Source organism: Osmerus mordax, chromosome 14 (assembly GCF_038355195.1).
Source record: "Osmerus mordax isolate fOsmMor3 chromosome 14, fOsmMor3.pri, whole genome shotgun sequence".
Classification (NCBI taxonomy): Eukaryota; Metazoa; Chordata; class Actinopteri; order Osmeriformes; family Osmeridae; genus Osmerus; species Osmerus mordax.
This window is the reverse complement of record NC_090063.1, coordinates 15,143,589-15,167,251: the sequence shown is the minus strand read 5'-3', so window position 1 is coordinate 15,167,251 and position 23,663 is coordinate 15,143,589. Positions and strand designations below refer to the sequence as shown.

At 44.7% G+C, this 23,663-nt stretch overlaps 2 protein-coding genes across 2 annotated transcripts; one reads left to right on the top strand and one right to left on the bottom strand.

The window, feature by feature from the left end:
• myo1hb (myosin IHb) lies at positions 1-10,618 on the bottom strand. Its single transcript, XM_067250480.1, has 31 exons — positions 10,478-10,618; positions 9,597-9,712; positions 9,228-9,426; positions 8,892-8,972; positions 8,592-8,771; positions 8,302-8,400; positions 7,964-8,077; positions 7,223-7,294; positions 6,862-6,981; positions 6,651-6,718; positions 6,456-6,561; positions 6,121-6,201; positions 5,586-5,677; positions 5,340-5,434; positions 5,070-5,116; positions 4,660-4,740; positions 4,269-4,374; positions 3,970-4,087; positions 3,643-3,756; positions 3,446-3,522; positions 2,986-3,054; positions 2,804-2,888; positions 2,447-2,609; positions 2,147-2,230; positions 1,851-1,944; positions 1,707-1,762; positions 1,415-1,550; positions 1,132-1,202; positions 824-921; positions 610-709; positions 1-520 (listed from the first exon to the last, which is right to left on the bottom strand). Exons 1-31 carry the CDS (start codon positions 10,601-10,603, stop codon positions 494-496), a joined length of 3,075 nt encoding a protein of 1,024 aa, XP_067106581.1. The 5' UTR covers positions 10,604-10,618; the 3' UTR covers positions 1-493.
• Positions 10,619-16,759: 6,141 nt separating this feature from the next.
• LOC136956464 (forkhead box protein N4-like) lies at positions 16,760-23,618 on the top strand. Its single transcript, XM_067250356.1, has 7 exons — positions 16,760-16,818; positions 20,125-20,310; positions 21,013-21,120; positions 21,360-21,456; positions 21,796-22,000; positions 22,223-22,546; positions 23,154-23,618. The coding sequence occupies exons 1-7, from the start codon at positions 16,760-16,762 to the stop codon at positions 23,375-23,377; spliced, it is 1,203 nt and encodes a 400-aa protein (XP_067106457.1). The 3' UTR covers positions 23,378-23,618.
• Positions 23,619-23,663: the final 45 nt, after the last annotated feature.

Sequence of the window (23,663 nt, the reverse complement as noted above, 5' to 3'; positions counted from 1 at the left end):
TGGTTATATATATTTTTTATTGTGAATATGGTCTTGCATCCCTGGGAGAAACTATAAAAGTTGACACATGGCTTTTGTAATCACAGCCTTTGGACCACCCATCTTGTACATTACTAACATCTATAAAATGGGATAATGAAATCTACAGAAAATAATACCAAAAATGTATGTCAATATTTACAAATAAAACAGTAACATGTTAACAGCCATAGCCTGACAAAGTTGTCCATGCACCTGATTTACAGCTCACCAAAATACGCATAAGTGTTAGACATCAGTACTATTTTATTGATGTAAAAGACTACAGTATGAATAGAGACTTAAATCTCACTTGGATATTGCAGCTTCTTGTAGGTATGTGACCATGTTGGAGTTGTTTAGTTAAACTTCACAGAGAAAAAGATCAAAGTTTTCAACTGGAAGGAATCTCGGATCTATGCTGTCCCTGTGAGGGAAAGGCCAGGCTAGTCACAACTCCATCTGTGTGTGGTCATCATCTTGACTTGGCCTTTGTTGATTCCTGAATGTAATAATGTTTAGTGAGTTCATTTGTGGTTTTACACTGTACTCATTACCAGTTTCACAAGAATTCAGAGTAGTCAGTCTTACCACCATCAAATGCCCGTTTTTAGCTCTGTACACCATGAACTCCTGTCCGCTCTTGAAGTCGACAAACCCTTCTCTGCCTGGCTGGATATCAAACCTTACACTACAGGGAAACACAAACGCACGGTCAGTACCTCGCATAAGAAGTTATATCTTATATCAATAAGATAATTTTACAGTGTTTTTTTGTTAAGAAATATAAGGATTCTTTCATTACCTCCCCTGAACTACTTTGATGCAGTTCTGCTTATTGGCCACCACACACAGCTTAGTCAAGGCCTCAAACAGGAAGTCACACTGCAGCACCAAGTCCCCCTGAAAAGATGAAATGCTTTTGATGACAGACTGAGAGGTCTTTGCTGTTTAGTTATATATTTGTATATATTATATATATACAGTACCAGTCAAAAGTTTGGACACTTTTTCCCAGAAATTACATATTTTATTTGTATATTTTGTATACAAAGTATCATTTGTGTAACTGTAAACGGGCCATCTCTATACGCAGCCAGTTGATAATCGAACCTTTTTCTTGATGTCCTCACAGGTGACATGGAGGATTAAGAAGTTGTCACTCAGATTGCTGACTGACACACCTACGGATCACACAGCCGAGGTAAGTAACAGACAATCACCTGTGAAAGACTACAAATCAAATCTTGATTTGAGCTTCACGTCACTTGATCAAATCAAATGTTATTTGTATGGCCCTTTTTACAAGCCAGTCCCAGAGGGCTTCACAGATGCCCACAGATCAACTACACCTATGCAGGAGACCGTCTCCCTCATCAGCGCAGGCGCTACCAACCTTTGAGGGCGTTGTACTCCACCCTCTGCTTCACCTTGGCCTCCTCCACCAGATAGGCAGCTGTCTGGGTGAAGATGAGCTGCCTGAAGCGAGTCCGGAAACCGTTCCTGTCATACTTGACCACTGGAGCGCTGTACTGTGTACGGAGGGGGGGGGGGGGGGGGGGGGGGGGGGGGGAGATCAGGATGAGGGAGCCTGAGGGAGGCTGGAGATAGGTCCATGTATCCTCAGACCTCTACGACAGTGTTATCACAGTTAAAGGTTTGTGGCGAGGGGGTTCGGGTTTGTTTACCTTGATGCGCTCATGCCTTATCGTCTGCAGGATTTTAATGTGGATGTCCTCCTCACCTGAACATAACAGTGTCACGTGAAATCATCACAGCAGCAAGTTGTAGGATGATATTAGATTGTGTCCAGGGGTTCGGAGGTGTCTTACTTATCCTGGTGTCCACGAAAGGTCTGCACACACTGTAAGGGTAGTTCTCCTTCCTCCCTTTGAACATGGAACTGGTCAGTCCTTTCAACTGTAGCTAGAAAATATGACACAATGTACTGTTTTAAATAATACACATACACTCATGTATTTATTTGCTTGAATACTAATAAAACGTAGAAAAATCGATTGTTTCGCGGGTTTGTTACTATACGCCAGGACCCGTGTCACTTCCAGGAGGGCGTGTTGAAGACGGGGGGGGGGGCGGAGCAGGTAGTGACAGTGACTGTGCTTCCTACCTGCATCTTCTTCTGTGGTGTGACTCCTCGCACATACTTCCGTACCATGTGACGAGTGTACAGAGCCTTCAGCAGTTGAGATGTCTGCAGGGGCAAAGAGCAAGAACGGCTTTGTGTTACAAAACCATACAAAGCTGAATGGTACCATGTGTATACTCAAACAGGAAGATGTCCAGTAAGGTGAAACGAAGTGATATTGTAACTGTGCACATTTGATTCTCTGCTTTTACTTTATGTATGCACTTTTTGAGCGTCACTTTGGATAAAAGTGTCTGCTAAATCTTTTTTTTTTTAATTCACCTCCTGCATAATGGGGGGTGGTGTTAGCCAGGTGTTCTGGTCCAGAACGGATTTGGGTAGATTGTCCTTGAGTCTTGTCAGGTAGTTCTGCCTGACAAACGCCAGGTATTCAGAGTTGTCCAGGCATGTTGGCTGGTTTCTGGTCATGAAGCCTTTGATGAACCTACCCAAGAAAAATAAAAAACATAGTGTCAATGTAGAGACAGCTTTTGTTTGTTTAGTGTCTGATGATTCACGGATTGGTGTAGATAATTCGACTGCAAATCAAAAAGTCGCAGGCTCAATTCACTAGCTGTGGATTAAAGTGTTTGCTGTATCGATACATTATTATTTTCACTGCATGTTTTTTGACCTCACCTCTTAATAACTTTCACAGCCCAGGCTCTTTTTTCCCGCTCTTTCCGGGCTTTCAAACCTCTCCAGCAGTTTTCTATCTTAGTGGCTAACAGCACAAAGCCAGTTAGTAGAGCTGATGTAGAATTTCGATTGTTTTTGTAACACTACCATTCTCAACACTGCACAACTGGACGAGCACTGACCTGCTTCCTTCTGTTTCAGGAAGTTTCCCTTCTCCCTGTAGCCCTTGTATTTTGCCTGGATCCTTGTTGCTGTAACAGAAACACCTAAACGTCATGATTTGTTTGTTTTGAAAATGTAGGCTGTATTTTCCATTAATCGTGACAATTATTCATTTGTTTCCTTTCATATGTCTCTGCTGATCCTTTATCTTGAGATACTTGACAGTGGGAGCAAAAAATATATATTTTTGCTTCTGTTGGATGTGCTGCAATGTAGTCATCCCTCCATTCCCAGTTTCAAATTGCCATTTTTATACAACCATCGTCTTAACTGTGTTAACACTTGGTTCTGAGTTTTGATCTCAAATGGAGACAAGGTTGGTTAGTGTATGGTTCCATTCCATCAAGTAAGCTCGGATTGAGAAATGTTTTAACATACACGTACTGTCGTCTGAATTGAATATCTCGTACAGAAACCCACCCAGCTCATGCTTGCAGATCTCAAAGGCGTCTTCAGTGGCAAACAGCGTTCTGGGATGGCGGATGAAGATTTTGGTCCTTTAAGAGACACAAGGTAAACAACAACAGTGAGACTGCCGGGGGGGGGGGGGGGTGTCTCCAGTTCAACCCCCCCCTCCTCCCCCCTCCTCCCCTGCCAAGCTTGTACTTGCAGCTCACCTTCCCAGCTTGTACTCGTTGGGTTTATAGCCCAGGTGTTTGACCAAGAGCTCCACCCCCTCTGCTGCCGTGCCCTTCCAGTTGGGCCAGGTGTCTGGACACAGAGGCTTGTACCTGAGATGGACCACACACACACATGTAGTTAAAAGGTCTAGCTAAAAGGTTCAGTTAAAAGGTGTAGCTAAAAGGTCTAGCTAAAAGGTTCGGTTAAAAGGTGTAGCTAAAAGGTCAAGCTAAAAGGTTCAGTTAAAAGGTGTAGCTAAAAGGTCAGGGCTAAAAGGTTCGGTTAAAAGGTGTAGTTAAAAGTGTGGGTCTAACAGCTCCTACCTCTGAAGGAAGACCTCATATCTGCGTCGGTAGGCAAAGCCGGCTCGCCTGACCCTAAGGTGCTCCATCAGGCCCAGGTACTTCACCTGGTGCCTCACTAGCACGTCATCAAAGCGCCCTGTGGGGGGTGGGGACATGGGTCAGTGTCAGTTGAGGGGTATAGAGGTCGCTGGTTCAAATACCCCCCAGTACCGTACATCGATTTGATTAAAAGCACTAACACAACATACAGCAGATACAGTAGCACTCCGCAGGGCATGGAGTCATCTACAGAATGTGTGTGTGTCTGAGGTAACCACCTGGCTGCTTGCCGTCGTTGGGCTTCAGGCAGCGTACATACCACGGCTCCTTGGTCATGAGGATCTCAGCCAGACCCACCAGACTGGCCTTGAACTGAGTGGCCACCTGGAGAGACACAACAAACACACCCACGACAGGTTCAGGGGGTTAAAGATGAGAAGCTGTATTCTTGTAGTTGAGGTGTTGCACCGTGCCTAGTAAAAAACAGATAGTTCCTGAACTACTGAACTGTACTTATGATCCTTGATTTATTAATTTTTTGCACCATTTTCTAGATGTAAAATGTGAATCTTATCAAAGTTTTGTTCATATCGCCTTTTTTTTTTTTTTACAAGAAATATCAGAACAGCAGCAGCAGTGAGGGGATGTCAGGTCGCACGTAGTCCTCACCGTCTCAGGCCTCCGCTTGCTGTCCGGCTCCGACGACGGGAAGCAGTGTTTGACGATGGCGTTCTTAGACTGACGCATGACCTGAGGGTCAGACGAATAACACGCAGGGATTAAGACGCTGCTGATCCATCTCTCCAAGGCTGTGACCACATCTCACGACATCCCAGCTAAGCGTGGAAGACTTCAGCTCTCTGCCACGCCTGAGTCTTTTTAAAGGACCGCCACTGGCAGCACGATCACAGACAATGGTTCTCCTCCTTAACAGCACTGTTGGTTTATTCTAAAGCAATGCTTAACAATCTGCTATCTATAATTCACAGGTGTGCTTGATAATGAATAATTGAGCGGCTAGCCAGGAAGCAGATTAGGAGACAGAGCTCTGGGCAGCCCTGGACAGCGGGCACATGTACCTCCTTAATGTTCCGGTACAGGAGATCGTTATTCTTGTCCAGGAACCCTGGGAGAAGCAGAGGAAAGTGGTTAAGAGATGGGGACTGGAGATATGGATTTGGAATATGAAGGGACTGTTGAACTGTATTAGAACGACCCAAACGAGGACCATGGGAAGAGCGAAAGAAAGAAGGATAGAGGGAGAGTGTGAGCGACAGAGTTAGAGAGAGAGAGTGAGTTAGAGGAAGAAAGAGAAAGCCGAGGGTGACCCAGAGGAAATCCTCTCTCACCGACCACACAGTATGTGACTTCCCCTGCGTAGTGCAGTAGACGGAAGTCTCCTCGCTCCAGTGTCTTCCTGGTTTTCTGGTCGGCCAGCTTGTGTCTGCAGGATGCGCAGGAAGAGAGAAAGGGATGCTTTGCTCTGGCGTGACAGTGATGAACATTGACCTTTGACCTTAAACTTGACCTTTGTCACGTTTTGATTGGGCACGTCATGTCAGATGTGGCCAATACTTTCTCGGGGAGAGACTCACGTGACAAAATGCGGGTGCCCGCCCATGGTCCCCTCCAGCTTCTCCAGGAAGGTGAGGTCTGTGGCTTCTCCTGGACGTAAACACTCCTCGTCCTCGAAAGAGGAAACAACAGGTGACGATAACACGTGTGACGATAACACGTGTGACGATAACACGTGTGACGATTACAAGTGTGACGATAACACGTGTGACGATAACACGTGTGACGATAACACGTGTGACGATTACAAGTGGACGATAACACGTGTGACGATAACACGTGTGACGATAACACGTGTGACGATAACACGTGTGACGATTACAAGTGTGACGATAACACGTGTGACGATAACACGTGTGACGATAACACGTGTGACGATTACAAGTGGACGATAACACGTGTGACGATAACACGTGTGACGATAACACGTGTGACGATAACACGAGTGACGATAACACGAGTGATGATAACGTGTGATGATAACAACTCACACAAATCCACGGTGTCGTACTGGAGGTTTGTTCTGTCCACCAGGAAGTCTTATTGTTTACTCACTAGTATTGAGATGATGCCTCTGTATTTTTCCTCAACTAAGTCACAGATGATCTTGTTATTGAAGTATGGCACTGGTTCCCACTGGAATGATACACACAAAACAGTTTCACTTTTGCGAGAATGCTTGAGAATGTTTGTAATGCATGTCACCTTCACCCTTAACACTCTCCCAAACTGTAATATTGCCTACAACTCTACTCCATTCTAATATTCCATATCACTCTACCCAACACAATAATATTACACATGACTACGGATTTTTTGTTTTGTTTATCTCTCTACCAAATAGTCAATAGCAAATATCAAACAGAATTAAGGACGGACAAACTGTTTACTTCAATCCCCTCCATCTCGTACTCCTCCTGTTCGGACTTAAGAGTCAACTCAATGAAGAGCTGCTGCAGTTTCTCGTTGCAGTAGTTGATGCAAAACTGCTCAAAACTGAAACATATCAAACACAGTCACTGTAGGATCTACATCACAGAGGGGTGAGACTGCAGAAAGAACCAGTGTGTCTGTGATGTCCTTACCTGTTCACGTGGAAGACTTCAAAACCATAGATGTCGAGAAGGCCGATGACTGTTTTCCTTGACGAATCCTACAGTTGTCAAAGAAGCAGCACTTTGTTTTAATTCGTAAGAAGCTTCATGTGGTTTTCATCCTCCCAGACTTTGCTGACACTTGATGTCAACTGGAAGGTACTTCCTTGGATGGTGGGTAAGTGGTACTGTATCAACTCACCTTGTTCGCCAGGGACTCGTTAATCTTGTTCACCAGCCAGGTGAAGGTCCGGCCATAGATTGCTTTGGCTAGGGCGTCCCTGGCATACACTGCATGTTCCACTGTGAAGGGACTCAGCACCTGAACAGCCCAGCAGACAGCCCCGACAAACATAAACAACCACAATACAGACTGAAAATGATTCCAGCTCATTAAGATGATTATAAAGTTGATAAAGATTATAAATGTATTAAGTTGTTATAGGTGCAGCTCTATTAACCTATGTGAAACTCTCGGTGACATCGCTTGTAAAAAGGGCACCACATTTCAGTTTTGATTTTGAATTTGATTATACAGGATACTTCCCTGTGTCAGCTCTCACCTCCTCTGTTTTGGCCTCGATCTTCCGGTGGGTCAAGCCCTTCTGCAGCACCTGGGCGGGAATACCCAGCAACTGACCAGGAAACCAGAGGAAGAACCCACCACACACCATTGCAGCACGTCGGTGGAAAGACAAGCATCATGAGGACAAAGTCAAATTACATTTAGTCATTTAGCAGACGCTCTTCTCCAGAACGACTTACAGTAAGTACAGGGATTCTCCCCGAGGCAAGTAGGGTGAAGTGCCTTGCCCTAGGACACAACGTCATTTTGCACGGCAGGGAATCGAACCAACAACCTTCTGATTAATAGCCCGACTCGATAACCACTCAGCCATCTGACAACCCCGAGATGTTCTACATGTAACATGTAAATGTTCTACATGGCCACACAGAGACTTTATTTAGTACGTTGAATGACTCAGTGTGTTAGTAGCTTGATAGACTTAGTGAGTTAGTATATTGATAGTGACTTAGACTGTTAGCCTACTTAGTAAGTTGATAGTGACTTAGTGAGCTAGTATGCTAATAGTGTCTTAGTGAGTTAGTAACCTGATAGTGCATTTAACAGCTACTTAGTAAGTTGATAGTGACTCAGTGAGTTAGTAGGTTGATAGTTCTTTAGCTTGTCTCTATTTCAGAGTAGACCTCTATCCGGTCTCACCTTTAACAGCTACTTAGGAAGTTGATAGTGACTCAGTAAGTGAGTTAGTAGGTTGATAGATGTTTAGCTCGTCTCTCACCTTTGACAGCCAGTGTATCTCTGGACTGTTGTTCAGGACAGCGTACCCTCTGTGGTCTGCCTCAAACTTGACATTTCCCAGGTGGAGAACACTAGCGATGATTCCGAACAAGTTCTGAAGCAAGGAACCAGAGAGTCTTGATCAACTGAGATCCTTGAAATCGGTCATCTGTAATACCAACCTCTACATTTCTGATATATTTGTGTGTAACTTGTTTTGATCGACTGCTGTAATATTCACCCATCCACCCACCAATTCAGCCATCCATCCATCCTCCGCTGTATAGCCATGCATGTATTCATCTTAGACACATACTGTCTTGAATGATGAAGCCTCACCTCTATGTTGCTCTCACTGAAATCTATGACATCAAGGGCTTTCCTCACAGTCTTCCAGTCAGTCTTATCGTTGATGGAGCTCACTTTGGCACAATCCCCCTGATGCAAAACAGGAGGCATAACTTCAGAGGGAGTCAGCATGATTTGCTCACAAGTCTTTTGGGGCCAGGACCAAGTCAAGTCTAAAGTATTTTAGGATCAAGTCCAAGACTCAAGTCTTTTAGGGTCAAGTCCAAGTCAAGTAGTTACAGTAGATGAGAACGAACCATGAACGACTTTTTCAGTCTCACCTGTACCAGGTAACTGTACTGCTGACAGTTCCTCTCCAGGCCCAGCCAGCGCAGCAGATCCTCCTCCCCTCCCTCCACCAGCTGGTAGAAAATATGGAAGTTCCTCTCTCCATGGTTTTGGTGGACAACCCTGGACTTTTCCAGAAGGTAACTCAGAATGTGGCCTCCAACCGCAGCCCCCTTAGACGAGAGCATCGTCACAGCATGTAAAGGTGACAACGTACACTCACGTTCTACATTCAAACCATTTCCTCCGGAGTGTGAGGTCCCCATGATGTGTTACTGGATGTCAGTATTCACCTGATGGTCAAACTGGATATCCATGTACTTCCCAAAGCGACTCGAGTTGTCGTTCTTCAGGGTTTTGGCATTTCCGAAAGCCTGCGAGAGGGATTGAAACGCACACAGCAAAAACTGTTCCTTTAACACCAGGGCTGTTTACTTAGGTCCGTGGACCTACATAAAACACTCAAAGAGTAAAATGAACACTCATGGTGTTCAATGAACACTTTGAAATGTGCCGTGTGGACAGTGATGAAGAGCTGATGAAGCACATACACACCCAGGAACATGTACATCCTACCCTCTAACACACACAACTCCTGCAACCTTTCGAATGTGGTCACCGGTATTGACCTCGAGCACGGGGTTGGAGAGAAGCAGGCGGTCTCGGACGTTGTCCAGGAGTTTGGTGCTGGGGCAGCTGACGGCATAGAACTGGAGGATCTTCTTGGAGGCCTCTGTCTTCCCAGCACCACTCTCCCCTGAGATGAGGATGAAGTGGTGATTGAACTCGGCCAACATGGTGCGGTACACGTTATCTGCCAGGGCGTAGCTGGAAAGGTTTATGACAAATGTATTGAATATTTATATAGGTATACATTTTATATGTATATGGAATCTAATGTTATACATGTACATGTTTTACTTTGTTATACTATTAAAGATACACATTGTTCTTTAGTTTATCTCCCAGGCATGCACCACAAATGACATGGATCTTACATGTGTGGCGGGAGCTCAAAAAAGTTGACGCCCATGTATATGTCCATCTGCTTCTTTGAGTAGATGTCCAGTTCTTTGTAGGGGTTGACAGAGACTAGGAGCGTGCCGATATAGGTCTGTGGAAAACCGAATCATGTCATGTCACTGTCAAATTCAATGGTATTTTTATGGCCGCTTTTACAAGCAATGTCACAGAGGGCTTCACAGACGCCCATAGATCGGCACCTGTATCCAACCTAAACTGTCGCGGAAGACAAGGAAAAACTCCTCCACTCCTCCAGAGACGGTTGATGAGTCAAATAAATGATGACCATTTCAACAGTCATAATATATATATATCTCTTACAAGGTAAGATTAGATTAAAGCTGTTGAAGAGCAATGAGAAAATAGACTTTCACGCCTTGCTGGGTTCAGAGGACGCGTACAGAACATCCTGTATTTAATAACGAGTACGTTTAATCACTGCAAATGACCTCTGCGACCTCAGAATAGAAGGTTCACCACACAGCACCACCTAGAGATACAGAGACAGTCACATGGCTGCTGGTTCAGCAGAGCTGGGTGCCAGGTTTGGGATAGAGAGAGAAACTGCAGCCCCCAGCTATCTCTCTCTTTCTGTCTCTATCTGTCTATCTCTCTCTCTTTGTGTCTCTCCCCGTTTTTTTCCTCTTTCTAACACTGTTCAGGTCAGGTCAAAGAATATAGGCAGAGAGAGACGCTGTTGTAATATTGATTTACATCACGGCAAATAGAGACAGGGTGGACCACTCGCACAAATTAGGTTTAAAAAGGTGTTTGGGCAGAGAGAGAGAGCGGGAGATTAGCTTCTTCATGTGAGCAGAGAGCAGGGTGGACGAGATCAAGGTGGAGGATCACTCACGTAAATGAGGTTTTCGTGGAAGCGTTTCCTCAGGTTGTCCAGGAAAGCGCTCTCGCTGGTGTAGGCGTCGAGCAGGACGAAGTCCTGGATGCCCACGCGGTCCCGCGCCGTCAGGGAACCCTCCATGTTCCTCAGGATCCGGTTACAGCGCTCCTCCAGGCTCTGAAACAAGCACACCCCAGATCGGTGTCAACAACAACAACAACAACCGCAACAAAACAAGACAAGGAAACCACATTCCTGACCACGGAAGACTGCTCGATTACATCTTATATCTTAATTACACAGCTAACACCTGTTGTTGTGAAGAAGTTCAGTCGGTGACCGAGGAAAGCTAGAAGCCTCATGTCATACATATGGAGCTGAGTGAAGTGACCTTTTGACCTTGGAAAGAGAGATGTCAAGTCTCACTGAAAACTCCTAGAACGTTTTCAATGGAGATCTTCATTGGAGGTTTCTAATACTTTAGGACTAGGCTTAATCCATGTCTGGGAAACTGGCCCTCAGTGTTTAGAATGACATAGTATAATTGTTTTGGGTCTTCCCTCACAGGTCCCTATTTTGAATTGGTGACTTTGATAAGTCATGGAACCTCTCACTGCCTGATGATGCAATGTTCCTCTACTTCCTGTTTTCCACGAGTTATCAGTTATAGGAATGTCACCCGCAAACACACACACATATGCATGCAAACACACTGACACACACACATGCACCCATTCAAACACACAAACACACTCATACATAGTCATCTACGCACAAGCACATACAGACTTAAACACACACACACACGTATACACAGACGCTTGCAAACACACCTACACACACACAAACATTGTTGCCCCAAAACAGCCCTCTAAGTCTTCCTCTAAATCTGTCCTCTGGTAGTATCTGGCACTTCCAGTTGGTGTGACCGGTGCCCTTGGGCACATCCTCTTAGTGCATGACAGACCTAAGTTGAGCCGTCACTATCTAATCTACTTCTCCTTCCATGTCTCTTCCATCAGTCACGTTTATCAGAGACGGAAACATGTGTTGCAGTGGGCGTTGCCAGGGGGGGGGGGGGGCACAAGCTTGGTCACCCCCCCCCCCTACACACACACACACACACACTCACACACACACACACACTCACACATACATACATTGATTCCAAACTTTTAGCTTTTACAAAACACCCACATTCAGCAGTTGAACACACTTTGCAAGGTCAGTGATGACAGGAAATGTGTCACCCCAAAATAACTACTGGACTCATCTGCCACCGCCCCCCCCTCCCCCCCCCCCCCCCCCCCCCCGCTCTCCACCCCCATGAAACATGTCCTGGATGTACCTCAACATCCACTCCTGTCAGTAACAATGCTGAAAACATGACAAAGCCCACACAGCCAGTGAAATAAACTTATCTTAAAATGACTGACTAGTCAGACTATTAACATTAAAGTCCCCAAATGAACCATAGTTACAATAATAACAACTCATTTGCAGAAAAAAACTGCTGTTGATTTCTCGCTCCTGTGGGAAATATCGGGTGACATTACTGGCCAGAGCTGCACACTTTAATTACAGTGCTATGACAGTATCATACTATCAATGCCTCCCATGTCTGGCTCAGGTCTCTGCAAAGCTCACCTGTAGCCAAGATTCCTTGTTATTGTAACTGACACTCACAACCCCAAGATTAGCTTAGCCCAAAGTTTCCACAGATACTTGCGATCGATTCTTGAGGAAAAAAATCGGAATTCCCTACCTTGAATGACAATGCTCTCCTCTGTGTGTAGTGTTTATGCCATTTTGCTCTGAGCATTTGGCTTTATTTAAGGGGATCGGCAGCATGACAGGAAACATTGACATATTGCCCCCACCGTTTCCGCTAATAGGAAACCATCAATAAAGTTAGCGACAAAGGAAGTAGAAGTGATAGTTAACGTGTGTAGGAGTGTGTTTGAATGTGTGTGTGTGTTAGAGAGAGACAGATAGATAGAGAGAGAGAGAGAGAGAGAGAGAGAGAGAGAGAGAGAGAGAGAGAGAGAGAGAGAGAGAGAGAGAGAGAGAGAGAGAGAGAGAGAGAGAGAGAGAGAGGGAAAGTAAGAAAGTAAGAATGGGGTCTACCTATTCAAACCATGACCGTAGTCAAGACAACAATTAACCTATTATCAAACTGTTGTCTACCACATTCTTTAAATCCAACAAAATGACCAGTCTCATCCAGCCCTACTCAGCAAAAATAAGTCGAAGCCAATTACCCTCCCTATTCTCTTAGTTTTTAGTGGAAAGGAGACTATTTTCAGCCTTGGTTACAGGAAAGCACTTCCTGCGCCAGCTCCAGAGAGGAAGATGGGCCAAGGGCGCCGCGGGCAATTCATCACTTCTCTCACTGTGGTCATCTTGCTTTCCCAGGAGATTACATGAAGGACGTGTTTTTTTTTCTCTGCACTTAATACACATACACCCTTCACAAACCACAGAGAGCGTAAGAGATAAGTACATTTACATTTAGTCATTTAGCAGACGCTCTTATCCAGAGTGACTTACAGTAAGTACAGGGACATACCCCCCGAGGCAAGTAGGGTGAAGTGCCTTGCCCAAGGACACAACGTCATTTTTGCAGAGCCGGGAATCGAACCGGTAACCTTCAGATTACTAGCCCGACTCCCTAACCGCTCAGCCACCTGACTCCTCAAGTAGAGGGGGAAAGAGAAGGAAAGAGAGCATACTATACATGAAGCGTCACAAAGTAAGTCACAATCTAGTAACTAGATCTACAATCTAGACTAGCATTGTAGTGGGAGGATAAGATATCAAGAGCATGAGGCATGAGTCACAGCTCGGAAAACCCAAGCGGAAAAAGAGAACCTAAATCGAACTTAAATGTCTAAATGACAGCTTCATATATATTTATTTCTTTATCCACTTCATACAATTGGAAGTACACATTTTGTGTTACTCACATATGCATTGACCACTTCAATATATGTAGACATGTTGGTACTTTGTAACTGTACTAATTATAATATTTTTCCCTTAACAAGCACAATTCGGACACCTTCATGCCGTCACCACAGTAAACCAATGCCAGCGATGTCATCGAAGAAGCCCCCATGTAAAAAACAAGAGGTGATCAGATCAGAGCAGTAAAAGCCTATGGAGACAAACAGGCAATTGCTTAGAGTGGGGGTGTCTGTACGCCAGCACATACGCCAGCCTGGCCCTTGGCCTTGTGCCCGCGCTTTGGCAGTTGGCACTCCGCTGGCCTCAGTGTGGGTAGGCTGGTGCCACGCCTCAGAGAGCAGGGCAGAGATTACGGGCACAGAGGGAATCCAATCAGTGGAAGAAGACACTGGAGGAAAACAACACCGAGCCATGATGAGATGGGCAATCTGGCTCCAGTGCCTCTACTCTGAGAGACACTGCAGATGACTCTGTGTGATCAAGGAAACACGCGATGCTACGTCGGAAGGAGAGAAGGATCTCGAGGAATGAGGGAAATGCTTGTGATACTCGAGAGAGACGAAAGGAGAGATGGGAGAAGTCTCTGAAGAACCACACACAGACACAGAGAGACAGACCGACAGAAGGAAGAGTGAGACAAACGGTAAGGGGCTGAGAAAACAACAACAAAGGTGGAAAATGAGCAACCAGACACCCAGATTTTGACAGCAGGCTAAAGCGGAACAGGAAAGTCTATCTGACCCAGAGGCCTTCACCCGAGAGGGCCCTCCTTTGTCCAAGTTCCTACACTAAGGTCCAGGATCCTGTTACCCGGTCACAAAGTGGCCGTTAGGCTCTTGAAAGAGATAGCGCTCGTCGCTACACGTCACCCAGGGCAACACACGTTTAGGGGGCTCCAGGTGTCTAGAGAAACCCGAGTGCCTCTGTTCAGGATGGTGGACACAGGCTCCTGGACCTACCTCACTGTCCAGCACCTGCTATATATAGATCCAGCTTCTATATGATCTCAAGTGCCCCTTATGACATCAATATATCAATGTAAATGTATAAAAATGGTGTTACTTCAGTTTGTTGATAAAACTGTATTCTGTCAGCAAAAAGGAGGTTCAATTCAAAGCCTGGCAAAAAAGATTACTTTTTATTACTTCATTGTATATTTCTACTACCACGGGATAAAATTACTGCCATTGCTATTACTTTTGCCATTACTATTGTGCAGGTGTGTTTCAAAACAAACAAAGACACGCGTATTTACTTGCATACTAACACACTGTGTCGTACCTCCGTCATTTCCAAAGCCAAGTGAGTCATGGTGGAATTAGTCTTATACGGGACCAGATGGAATCCAACCTGTTGTCCCCAGATGAGCGATACAGGTGCTTATCCAGGTGTCTCTAGCAACCAACCAGCTTTTCCGTCCCAGATCGTCTTCAGCTCAGACACACAGCTACGCCGACCCCCTCTCTATCACCACCAAGATCACTCCTGTTCCCACAGCTGCTCTGGCCTCACTCCGTCTCACATGCTCTCCCGCACACCAGGCCTGGTTCTGGGGCGGAGGGCGGAGGGGTGGAGAGGTAGAGAGGAGCAACTCGGGTACGACTGATACTTCCTGCTGGAGCGGAGATCCTGCGCTGTCCGTAATGATCCAGTAATGACCTCTCGGGCTCTGGGAGCCCTTACCTGGTAAATCATTCATAAGAGCCCGGCAGGAAAGTCTCATTCAGCGCTTCACCTGTGTGTCCATGCACCTACACCAGTTGCGTGTGTGAGTGTGTACGTGTGTGTGGTGTGTGTAAGTGCCAGTGTGTATAGTACAGGTATGTAACACAAGGATGTAGTAACACAATCTCCCTCAATCCCCCTCCTCATCCTCCACCTCATCCTCCTTGCTTAAAATTACAGCTCATGTGTCCTGTTACTGATCACTGATTAGCCAGATACATTTCTGAATAATTACAAACCACTCGTCAAAGCCAGGTTACAGTAGGCCTATCACGTCTGTTGCGGAGGAAGGCACGGCCCTTTCAGTGCATCCTAAAGGTGCCGTCAACACAAGTCTTTCATGAGAAGGACACACTGTCCTGCACCAACAAAACCTTATAGGGGAGTCCTTCATCCGTCAGTGGTGTATACACTTGTTTGTAATATAGATTCAGCCCAATCGTTGACCGTTGGTTTGCTGGAATTGATTTTGAATTGTTACCTCACTTCAAAGTTAGCTATTGTAGTTATTAGTTTCTATACCATTGTTGTCTTTTAAAACTGTTTATAATAGAAATAAAAACTAGGTTTGGTTGTCTATCTTGTGGGGTGCAGCTTCAGTGTGTGTAATGAGGTCTGAGTTGTGACAAGACTGCGGGAAGCGGAACTCTGCACTCTCATTTAGTCTGTTTAAAATTTAAAGTTTAGCCTCCCGTAATCATTGATAAATGCATCTTGCATTACCACCTCACTTAATAACAAAATTTATCACTAAAAAAACTTTATTATACTTTAAGTCTTTAGATAATCAAACATCGAAACAAACTCCATAAATCCTGCCTTAATCTCTTACAGTCAAATAACGTTTAACGGGATCAGCCACAACACAAACCTCTTGTTGCAGTCTATCAGTCAGTGAGACAGTTGTGATATACGGTAAGTTAATATTTCAATCACGTGAAGTGTCTTTAGCCTTATCGTGTTAAGCATTTCATTGTCCAGATGACATTGCCACTCTGTATATTTGATCAATGAAAGACTTCATCTTAAGACTTTGACTTAATATCGCTGTCCTCTCTAGCTTGGAGACCACAGGTCATGTGGTCAGCCGACAGATCCTGGAACTGGCCTGCCTTTGCTTGCTCTGCTCTTACCCACAGTTTTTTTTAGATTTATCTCTGTCCTGCGGAATCCAATTACACTGGACTCAGGGGTTTGATTTTCCCATTAAATTTTTCATGCTGAGTGTGAAGGCTATGATAAACTTCATGGCTGCAATGGTGCCTCACTTTGCCTGCCTGTCTCACATAAATTCTCCATCCCTCCCTCCCTTGCTCCCTAACGTAATGGCCCTGTAGTGAGAGGGCAACGGAACAAGGAGAGGTTTTCCTGAGTCATCTGTGAGATGATACTTCTCTAGTCAAGCATTCAAGTTAATATCATCTTTATTATCAAAACATCTCTGCTCTGATACTTGTCTTGTTCGGTCGAGACAAGTATCAGACGGCTCGGTCATTGGGAAACTGTAGACGCTCAATAATCCAAATTGATTATTCTATTTTCAATTACACTTTCCACCATATAATTAACAGTAAGTTGTTTACCACTTAAGGTGTTATCTTAGTAATGGTGAAGATCTCCATCCATACCTCCCGTAACCGTAACAACCACCCTGCAACAGAATGGTCAGTCCCTGCAGATGACAAGTCTCAGGACTCACAGTAACCATGACCACTCACAACCCTATCCACTTTGAAGGCTATCCAATGAATATGGCTTAATTAACTTGCCCAAAACAAGTGAACATTCAACTGATTCTTTATTTATAGAAACAAGTAGCTTAGGACAGGTCAAACCTTTCAAGGTCACGACCAGCCGGATGGATGGGATATCTCAGACATTCCTTATTCAGTAGCCTTAAGCACAAACCTCCTGGTTAGCATCCAATCTCAGACACAGCTACATCTAATTATATCATAAAACTCTTTCAGTCATCGGTGAGATACGGGATATTGTATTGTTTAACAAGGCCAAACTGGGTCACATACAGAATTATGTCTCTACTCAATATTACAATACAATCAAATGAAAATAATTTGCAATGCCACAATAACAGACTGTGGCCAAAAGTTTATACTAAGACATTGAATCTAGTAATCAGAAAACGATACAATCCACATGAAAGCTACAACTGAATGTGAAAACACCTACCTTTGAGTACATGTACATCTTGATATTCGATGTGCATAAAAGAGTGGATTTTGGTTCTTCTGAAGTTCTGTTATAGTTCTGGTGGGTCCAGTCAGTCCGATGGGTCTTGTCCTGCTGAATCTAGTTGGGACAGACAGAAGCCAGGTATCCTATACACTCTCACTACGAAGTGAGAGTGTGATGAGAGAGTTAGCAGCTCTGCTAAGAGTTACAGTATCAGGACAGCTCCTTACCTACAGCACCTTTACGGACATCCCATAATGCAACAGCTTCGCCGCAGCAAACTGTATCCTGATGTCCTAATTTTCCTCCGTTTTTTTTAAGGATTGGCCTCATTCCCTGTTGCGCTTTGCAGTCGACACAGTGCCTCTAGCAGATCGCAAGCAGAAATCCCTGTTGTGAGAATGTAGCCCACTCAAGAGAACAGTTGTACGACACACATTGTCTGTGATAACTCACGGCACAGTAAGATGTCAAGGAGATACAGTGTATGTTATTGTGTAAATCCCCTGCCTGTTTCTGAATCATTTCACCTTTCAAACCTTGACTTTAAGAAATAAGATAATAAAAAAAACTGTCAAAACTTTGAAGCAGGGTATTGACACCTTTCACCGTTGGCTACTGCCAGAGACAGTAGGCCTACAACTGAGATGATGCAAAGAGGGACAACAGATTAGCTAGATGACCTTAGCCTACCTGGCAAATTGGTCAAGTCTGTATGTGGCTAATGCCTCCATCGCCGAGTTATAATAATACTTTGTTATTTGGTGTTGTGTAGATAACAACAGTTAATTTAGGCATAGTGAACGCTGGCCTGTCGACAGCTTGGGCTAGCAAACAAAATCCATCATTCATTGTAAGCTATTTTATGATTTACGTAAAAGTATTTTATGACCATTTCTTCTTTCTTTAGTTTATATCACACATGTCCTTTCTCATCTGACTCAGCAGTACGGTGAAATAGTACACTAAATGTGCGCTAATGATGTGCCAAGTTTACTATGCTCCATTATGCTCGTCACGCATCTCGCGCTCTGCAAGCACTTTCCCGCTGCACCTGTCAAACGGCGCGGGCATGGAAGCGTCAAATTTTGAATTACTTTCTTAACGGCTGGTTTGCACATTGTTAGTCTAGCTAGGTTATTGGAACCTGAACATCACGAAAGTAGACATTTATGTAGAGTGAGACAGTTTTCTGTATTGCAATCAATAACCAAAATATTGGAGTTGACATCATCGTTATCACATTTTATTTTATGAGATGACAGTTGCCTAGGCTACTGTTGTAAATAACATCCGGAATGTCGGGGTATTCTCACTCAAATCATCATCAGGATTTCAGGTAGGCCTACATTGGTTCAGCTTCTGTACTGCCGAGAGCTAGCCTTGACGGGTCTTGTGCCAATTAGTGACTTTCTGCCAAAAACGTAGTCCACGAGTCATTGATTTGTGAGGGATCAGATCGAGTTGAGATTGAAGACCACCTCAATTTACAGTTTCAAAGTAGCCTGGCCCGCTGAGATTTGGGTCAAAGACAGTACTGTATACTAGTTTGGGCTGTGGAGTTGTCCTACTTTTTTCGATTGAATGGGGTTTTGGCCCCCACTTCTCCTAGAGAAAAATGTGTTAATGTAGAGTATCGGTCTGTCCCTCTATTGGGGCCAGGACAGATGGGCCTGTAATACAATTAAATTCAAGATCTATTTCATTGTCCAGAGGGGTTGGATCCCCAGTAGTTAGAGAAGCCCACATTTGGGAAAGAAAGTTTTTGGCTCTGCTCCTCGGTATTATTGCTCAGTTGAATAGACCAGGTTTCATTCGCTCAAATTAGCATTTTATGCTTCTTCACCTAGCGACATTGTTGACAGGGAGGTAGGACTTACGTAGAGGAAATCTTAACCAGATCTAAGAGGCTTGAACTGAAGTGCATTTGTGTGACCCTGGTTTATTGATGTTTCCCTCAAACAGGTTGGTGATTTAGATTTATAACATTAATACAGACACGTTTTCTACTGTAAATATATACAGTGACATTACTGCCAAATTAGTTTGGAACCTACTGTATCTGACATAGACCATGTAATACATGGTCTGTTTCAGATACAGGTTACATGATGTATTGATTCAACCAGCCATTCATTGTTTAATATATTATTCTGGTTTATTAACCCACAGTCAGCCAATTCAGTTTGGGACATAATATCCTAAAATAACAGTCAGGCTGTTTTATCTAATTCAGTGTAGCCTAATTGAAATGTGAGCATGTTTCAGAAATCTCTGTTGTTTCAGTCAGATTGTTAAGGATGCATACGATTTTTAACTTATCTAAAATACTATATCTGAAACAAATATTTAAAATTTTAAATATTTTAAATCCAGACAATTAACCCTACATGTAAGTGCCATGTTATTGCTTAGTCATCATTATACATGCCTTTCTGTTTCATGAACAAGGAAATTATCACTCTGGATCCCCTAGCAACAGTTTGTTTACAATGTGGCCACCAATAAAGTTAACTGAAAAGCTGCTTTTGGCAGGCGCTGCGAAGTTGAGCTTGTGATTCTTATTTGACTGATTATAAGTTGTACAGTACATTCTGGCACATTCTAATCAGGACATTCTAACCGACACAGCAGTGTTTGAGTGTGAATAAGAATCACAGTACATTCCGGCACATTCTAATCAGGACATTCTATCCGACACAGCAGTGTTTGAGTGTGAATAAGAATCACAGTACATTCTGGCACATTCTACTTCTAACCACCTCCATGTGTGTCAGGCTGCTCTCCACAGATTCATCCCAGCAGTGTGAGGGGCTGGCGGGGGACCTGCCCTCTCTGTCCTGGCTCACCACTGTGGATGTTCCCTCCCTGCAGCAAAGGGCTTGCAGCAGGCTGACTCCCAGCACGGAACCTCAGGACTGCATGCAGGAGTCTGGTGAGAAGGAACTCCCCTGTGTTCTACTGTAACACCCTCTCATTCACACACTCACACGCCGCTCACGTACAAATGCACCTTGTGTTCTTTTTCTGTAGACACAAGCAGCAGCATGAGAACAGCACATGGCACCATAATGTGTCCATACAGCGACACACAGAGCACTTACATGGACGTGAACTCACACGACACTCAAAACGGAGGAGTAAGTATATTTTCAGTATATCCACGTTGTTTGGTTTATTCAGAAATAAGCAGAGGGCTACAAATGTTAAATGAGGTTTGATTATAATTCAGGTGTACAGTAGGATCATTACAGGATGTTGTTAACAAGTGTCCCCATCTGTAAGATGACACAGTATCCAGGAATCCAGTACACCTCAGACCGCTATGACTTCTCACCACAACTGGTCTGCAGCCCATCTCAGGAGGTGAATGTATTTAGATGTATTTCAATATGTATATACTGTATAATGCATATTTATCAAAATATTTGAGGTATGCAAGTGGAAAATATTGGAAATGGCTGCCGTAAACACTTCTTAAACAAGAGTGTGTGTTTGTTGTGTTGCATGTCTGTGTTTCTATTTCTTTGTGTGAGTGTGAATACATGGAGGTCCATTCCCCCGATACAGAATCCTGCAGACACCCGTGACTCCATCTGGATGTTGGCTTTAGCATCTGCTTCTTGTCATCCTTCTACCCAGACTCACCCCTCTCCTCTCTGCAGTGGAGGCTCTGACCTGGGCCTGTGTGAGCAGCAACATGGCCACAGTCGCTACAGCAACCATGACCAGCAACACACCAGGCCCTTCCCCAAACCCATGTACTCCTACAGGTAAGAAACCTGTTTGGTGTCATCAACACTACACACATCCAAAAAGCTGACTTAGAGCTGTCCAATTTTTGTTCATGTAGCAGACTGTTTGAGCCAAAGCGACGTACAAGTAGCTCACGTAGAAGCTACAGCAGAAGATCAAGGATCAAAAATGCATAGTATTAACGGCACTGTGTTTCGGTTAGTTGCGGTATTTTTTCGGTTTGAAAAAAATGATGATTTGTTGTTTACTTGTGCAGCTGCTTGATAGCCATGGCTCTGAAGAACAGCCAGACAGGCAGCCTGCCGGTCAGTGACATCTACGGATTCATGAGGGAGCACTTTCCTTACTTCAAGGTGAGGGTCACGTTAGCCTTACACCGAGGAGTACAGCATGGCAATCCTTTCCTCAGACACAGGCCCCTAACCAGCGTTTTAGTTTTATTGTCCCACAAACAATGATGTACCAACCACAGATGTAAATCACAGCTCTCTGGATGTTTTATTATATTCATGTATCAGAAGCTGGGAGATATTGAAATAAATAATTGGCCATTTTTATCACCATGAACTTCAGGTACCTCACATGTGGTTGATATATAGTATATTGATAACCACATATACAGTTGATATGTGGTTGATATACAGTATAAAATATACAGCATCTATTATATATGATATGTCCCTCCCCTACAGACAGCCCCGGATGGCTGGAAGAACTCAGTCAGGCACAACCTGTCCCTGAATAAGTGTTTCCAGAAGGTGGAGATGAAGCAGGGGAGCTCTGGGAAGGGCTGTCTCTGGTCCCTAAACCCCACCAAGGTCAACAAGATGGAGGAGGAGATCCAGAAGTGGAAACGTAAAGACCCTGTGGCCATCCGGCGCAGTATGGCCAACCCTGGTGAGACTAGTTAATAAAGTTGTAGATTCATAACTAGAACAAATAAGAACACGGTGTCGTGACATTTCTTTTCCTTAAAATAGGCTTATTTAAGACAAACAAAACTTCCTGTTATGTTAACTTTTTTCACCCCCGGGGGTCTTAAGAGATTAAGACACAAACACACAACGTAGACAATCTTTTTGGGGGGGGGAATTAAAACCCCCAACTCTTGTGTCGTAGACGAACTGGAAAAGCTGATGTCAGACCGTCCTGAAGACTCTCAGGGAAGGGCATGCTGGGACCCCAGGATGAGCTGTGTCCCCTGCAGGCCCCGCGGGCCTCCGCTCTCAGGCCGCCTGCCTGGGGCTCCCTTCTACCTCCAGGCTCACGCAGGCCGAGGGTCCGGCTCCCCTCTTCCTGCCCAGACACCCCCTCTCCACCCTGGCCTAGACTTCTCCCACAGCCCCCTGGCCACTCAGAACCCCTACCAGACCCCCCACCCTCTGCTCAACCATCACCCAGACTACATGGTCGAGGTGGACACCAGCTTCGTAGATTTCGCAGGTGAGGAAAGGGAGGTGATAGGAGGATGAAAACGACTATGTAAGTCCTTTCTGTACACTTTTGTAGGTCCGTTTTTTATGTGAGGATCCTGTGTTTGGAATGGAAATTGCTGTGAGACTCGGTTTGTACACTGGATTATCATACATTTTGGATTATTGTATTGTTAACATGTTTCATGAGAATGGGTATGGCACAGGGCTTGAGCATTAGACCGCAGGTAAAGAGGTTGCAGGGTCAAATTGCACTTTGAAGTGGATGAAAGCATCTGGTAAATGAACATGTAATTCTTATATAGAGGTTTGTGGTAAAGCACATTTTCTCTGTCTCTCTGTCTCTCTCTGTCCCTCTCTCTCTGTCTTTCTCTGTCTCTCTGTCTCTCTCTTTCTGTCTCTCTCTGTCTCTCTCTGTCTGTCTCTCTCTCTCTGTTTCTCTCTGTCTCTTTTTCTCTCTCTCTCTCTCTCTCTCTCTCTCTCTCTCTCTCTCTCTCTCTCTCTCTCTCTCTCTCTCTCTCTCTCTCTCTCTGTCTCTCTCTCTCTGTCTCTCCCTGTCTCTCTGTCTCTCTCTCTGTCTTTCTCTGTCTCTCTCTGTCTCTGTCTCTCTCTCTCAGGTTGTCTGTGGGAGGAGATGAGGGAGGAGGGTTACGACCTGGACACCGTGGGCCTGTTCAGCGGCTCCCCGCTGTGTGTGTCTGAGCGTGAGCTGAGCGTCCCCCTGGCCCAGCAGGAGGACAGGCACATGGAGGACCTCTACACCACCCTGGCCATGGCCACCGCTGTCCCCTCTCCCTACATCACCACACAGGACGCTGGCCAGTCCATGATCCTGCTCTGACTTCCGGGGGAATCTTTTAACACTACGGAATTGAGGACATTTAAATGTGTTTATTGCCCACAACATTTTGATAGGATGTGTTTATACGTTAGTTAGCTTTGTTCGATGTTGTACAGTTATATTCCGCAATTAAATTGAGTAGAGACACACCATGTGGTTGGTCATGCGAACTGGAATCTTCATGTTCCTACTGTCTGCAGGAAACAGTTTGACGAAAGGGTACCACCTAGTGACAGCTCAGGATATTACAACCACACACCCAAACACTGGAGTTTGGATAGAATCT

Excerpts from the sequence above, each read along its gene's own strand:
- LOC136956464 (XM_067250356.1), top strand. The coding sequence starts at position 16,760 with ATGGTGAAGATCTCCATCCATACCTCCCGTAACCGTAACAACCACCCT. Across the intron at positions 21,121-21,359 it reads AAACCCATGTACTCCTACAG|CTGCTTGATAGCCATGGCTC; the intron begins GTAAGAAACCTG and ends TTACTTGTGCAG. Across the intron at positions 21,457-21,795 it reads AGCACTTTCCTTACTTCAAG|ACAGCCCCGGATGGCTGGAA; the intron begins GTGAGGGTCACG and ends CCTCCCCTACAG.
- myo1hb (XM_067250480.1), bottom strand. The coding sequence starts at position 10,603 with ATGGAGGGTTCCCTGACGGCGCGGGACCGCGTGGGCATCCAGGACTTC. Across the intron at positions 8,078-8,301 it reads TCAGTGAGAGCAACATAGAG|AACTTGTTCGGAATCATCGC; the intron begins GTGAGGCTTCAT and ends TCCTTGCTTCAG. Across the intron at positions 7,295-7,963 it reads AGATACACTGGCTGTCAAAG|TTGCTGGGTATTCCCGCCCA; the intron begins GTGAGAGACGAG and ends TTTCCTGGTCAG.